Source organism: Dipodomys ordii, unplaced genomic scaffold (assembly GCF_000151885.1).
Source record: "Dipodomys ordii isolate 6190 unplaced genomic scaffold, Dord_2.0 Scaffold64, whole genome shotgun sequence".
NCBI classification, from domain to species: Eukaryota; Metazoa; Chordata; class Mammalia; order Rodentia; family Heteromyidae; genus Dipodomys; species Dipodomys ordii.
In genome coordinates this window covers 1,711,174-1,715,029 of record NW_012267280.1, presented here as the reverse complement: position 1 = coordinate 1,715,029, position 3,856 = coordinate 1,711,174, and the positions used below count along the sequence as shown (strand labels likewise).

Here is a 3,856-nt window from a genome sequence, read left to right as displayed (position 1 = left end):
CCCAGAGTTCAGGCCCCACGACCGGACCCAAAAAAAAAAAAACTCAATGTACCCATAATCCCCCCAGTAAGCCCAGGCCCCTGACCTCCAGCAGACACAGGGGTGAAGCCAAGCAGACAGCTACTCCTTTGGAGGAAGGACATGTGCCCTGGTCTCTGGGATGGGTCAGACCCCACAAGCCATGGCTTTTTTGTGATCCCTCCTGGTGATTTATTGACTGTCCATGTTGCGGGGGGGCTTGGCTGCCAGAATACACAGGTGCAGAAGTCACAGGTAAGACGTTGGAGGGTCTGGGAAGGTGGCTCAGTGGTAGAGCGCTTGCCTTGCATGCCTGAGGCCCTGGGTTCCATTCCTCAGCACCACATAAGCAAGAAGAAAAAAGCCGGAAGTGGCGCTGTGCTCAAGTGGTAGAGTGCTAGCCTTGAGCAAAAGAAGCTCAGGGACAGCGCCCAGGCCCTGAGTTTAGGCCCCATGACTGGACCCCCCCCCCCAAAAAAAAAAAAGACGTTGGAGCCAGCGCTGGTGGGTCGTACCTGTAATCCTAGCTATACCTAGGCTGAGAACTGAGGAATGCAGTTCAAAGCCAGCCTAGGCAGGAAAGTCCATGAGTTTTGTTTTTCCTTTTTTGGGTTTTTTTTTTTGTTGGTCATGTGGCCTGAACTCTGGGCCTAGGCGCTGTCCCTCAGCTCTTTAGCTCAAGGCCAGCTTACGTGGTACTGAGGAATCAGAACCCAGGGCCTCAAGCATGCAAGGCATGCACTCTACCCCTGAGCCACCTTCGCCCAGTCCATGAGATTCTTATCTCCAATGAACCCCAGGAAACAGGAAGTGGCACTGTGGCTCAAGTGGTAGAGCTGAAGAGCTCAGGGACAGCGCCCAGGCCCAGAGTTCAAGCCCCACAACCTACCAAATAAAAGGACCTTGGCCTGTGTGCAGGGCTGCCTCCGCCTTCAGGGGTCCCTGGAACCAGGCGCAGCCAGGCGGCAAGTTGCCTGCCTCCCTGGGCTCAGTCTGGGGTTGGGCAGCGGGGGAGGATGGACTGGTGACACAGCCAGCGCAGCCCTGCTGCCCCTTGGTCCACCTGATGCCCACCAGGGGAGGTGGGCAACCTGAGGCTCAGAGAGATTGTCCCCATGGTCTTCTGTCTGCCCGCCCACACCTAGGATGAGCATGGCCTGTAGAGGCCCAGGCAGTGGGGGGCTGGGTCTCTCCCTCCACCAGGACAGAACCTCCCTGGGGGAAGCGGGCAGCAGGGGCCCCGAGGACAAGTGAGGCCTGCCAGGCCCACAGGGTGACCCTATTCTCTGTCTCCTCCACAGCCGCCTCCTAAGCTGCCCAGTGGGGTGTTCAGCCCAGACTTCCAGGAGTTTGTAAATAAATGGTAAGGGGTGTGGCGGGGTGGAGGGGCGCGCCCGAGCCCAGCTGCTGCCCCCATGGTTCAGGTGGCCTGGATGGGACAGAGCTTGTTTCCAAACCCAGGGCAGTCACATAGCTCCACATCGCTGTCTGCCAGCAGGAAAAAGGGACCTCAGTGCAGTCCTAGCCACTCTTCCATTGCTTAACTGTCCTGCAAGTTTCGGGGGGGGGGGAGGGCTGCCAGCCCCTGGCTCCCCAGGACTCATCACACTCTTGATGGTCCTGCTAACACCCAGGGTAGGGCACCGCAGGCCCTTTGCACAGGCCAGGTGAGCGGCTGGTATGCGTCTGTACTTGGAGACTCTGGCTTGAGCTGCGTCCAGCCACTGCCCTTGGGTGCTCGTGTGTGTGTGTGTGTGTGTGTGTGTGTGTGTGTAGAGGGATCAAGGCCTGTTTTGACACCAGGACCCCCAAGTTTGGAGTTTTGGTATAAAGTGAGCTGACTGCCCTCCCCGGGGGCATCCTGCCAGGGAACCTGAGGTCAGCAGTGGAGCCCCTTGTCCATGCCGGCAGGGCCCTGCCCAGCCTGGCACCAGCGGCCCCGCCATGTCCCTCCACGTGGGTGCCCCTGGAGCCAGGGACTAATGGTGCTCTTGTCCATGTCCAGCCTCATTAAGAACCCAGCAGAACGAGCGGATCTGAAGATGCTCATGGTGAGTGAGAGTAAGGGCGCCGGGTGTGGTCAGGGGCGTGGCCTAGAGGGCGACAGGGCGTGGCCTGGCCCACCATACAGAGGGGACTCTGCTGGGATCCCTGCAAAGCCTCCAGACCCAGCTTAGCCAACGCACAGGCACAGGGGGCCTGGCAGGGCCCCCTGGTTCCCCAGAACCTGCGCTTAACCATGTGCGTGCGTGCATGTGTGCGTGTGTGTGTGTGAGAGAGAGAGAGAGGCCACGGCCACACTTACTGTCAGCACACGCAGGCACACCTGACGTTCCAGCACTAAGGCTGAGGCGAATGGCCAGTTCTAGGCCAGCCTGGGGTACTGTGACGTCTGTCTCAAAGGACAGGGGGGGGGTGGGCGCAGGGAGGGGACCACAGTGTTTCCTGCTGTCCTGCCTTTCCTCTGCCCGTTGGCACTGGCTCCTCCACCTGAGCCTGGGGCCATGGGCAGGGCCTGGGGTCTCCTCCCTCCCCACACAGCCCCTCAGCAGTGTTTCAGGGCTCTGGTGATGACCGGGTGTGCGGCTGGTACAACTAGGGGTGTGCCTAACGGAAGAGTGTGGAGGCCAGGGGGGCCACCCCGGGGCATGCTTACCCCTCCCTGCCTGACAGCCCCTCCCCTGAGTTCCCTCCTCTCCCCTCCCCTCCCCTCCCCCCCCCTCAGCGCCCTCTGGCACCTTCCCTTCCAGAACCACTCGTTCATCAAGCGGGCCGAGGTGGAAGAAGTGGACTTTGCGGGCTGGCTGTGCCGAACCCTGCGGCTGAAGCAGCCCAGCACGCCCACGCGCACGGCCGTGTGACAGCCGCGTGGCGCGCGTGGCCCTGTCCCCCGTCACCCGCTGGCCTCTGGGGAAGGTGCCGTGGCCCGCCCTGTTGTCAGCTGGGAGCCTGCTCCCTTAGGTTTCAACAAAATAAAATGGAGACAAAAAAGCAGCCACGGCCATGGTCCTTGTCACGCTTGGCTGTGGGCAGTTCCCTGGGGAGCAGCATCTGCTGGGGGGAAAGCTGGGCTCCGTCCCCCAGCCTCCAGCCCCAGCTCCCTCCTGTCCACGTCCACACGGCCTGGACAGGACCCTGCCGGCCCCACGGCGCCCCTGGGCTGACACAGCTCTGCACACAGGAAGTCTTGGGTTTCCACACTTGCTGGCAGATCTGTAGATAAGGCTGGGACTCCGCCTCGCAGCAAGCCCCACAGACGCAGTGGCGCTGTGGCCTCTGCCCACCCCGCCGCTCAGAAGCCACCACCCAGCAGCTCACTCTCGAGGTCCCTCGAACTAGTTCCTGGCACCGAGGGGTCCCAGCAGATCCTCAGTCCCATGCTGTTTTGCTGCAGCCTCTGCCCTGCGGGGGAGGGGGGTGGGCACGAGGCCCCAGGGCCTGCACCCACTTCCTGATGGGGAAACAAAGAGGCAGATGCCCATCTCAGTGCTGCCCCGCAGGAGGCAGGGGCTGGGCCCCTGGAACCCCGGCCCAGCCTCTGGGAGACCTTCCCCCATGCAGCCTTTTCTCTGCACGCATTAGAGACAAGCTGGCCCTGCCTCTGGCCCTAAAGGTTTCTGTCACTTCTCATCCCCCCAAAAGTGTATTCTTCAGAAGTCAAAGGTGCCACCCTGTGGGGGGACCCCCCCGGCCCTCAGGAGCGTGCCCCCCGTGCCTCTCACTGCCCACCCCACATGGGTCCACAGGACCTGGGGCCCAGGGGGACAATGACTGCCCTGTGCCTGGAGCTGGAGCTGGAGTGTGCAGGGCGGTGCTGGGCAAGGGTGGCACTGAGCCT

General features: G+C 62.0%; 1 protein-coding gene across 1 annotated transcript in view; it reads left to right on the top strand.

The window, feature by feature from the left end:
- Map2k2 (mitogen-activated protein kinase kinase 2) overlaps positions 1–3,012 on the top strand; it is a 20,545-nt gene extending 17,533 nt beyond the window's left edge. Inside the window, exons 9-11 of the mRNA XM_013022907.1 lie at positions 1,320–1,381; positions 2,024–2,069; positions 2,769–3,012. Of these exons, the coding sequence (XP_012878361.1) occupies positions 1,320–1,381; positions 2,024–2,069; positions 2,769–2,879 (219 nt within the window). The 3' untranslated portion in view covers positions 2,880–3,012. The remainder of the gene's footprint in view (positions 1–1,319; positions 1,382–2,023; positions 2,070–2,768) is intronic.
- The last annotated feature ends 844 nt before the right edge of the window (positions 3,013–3,856 follow it).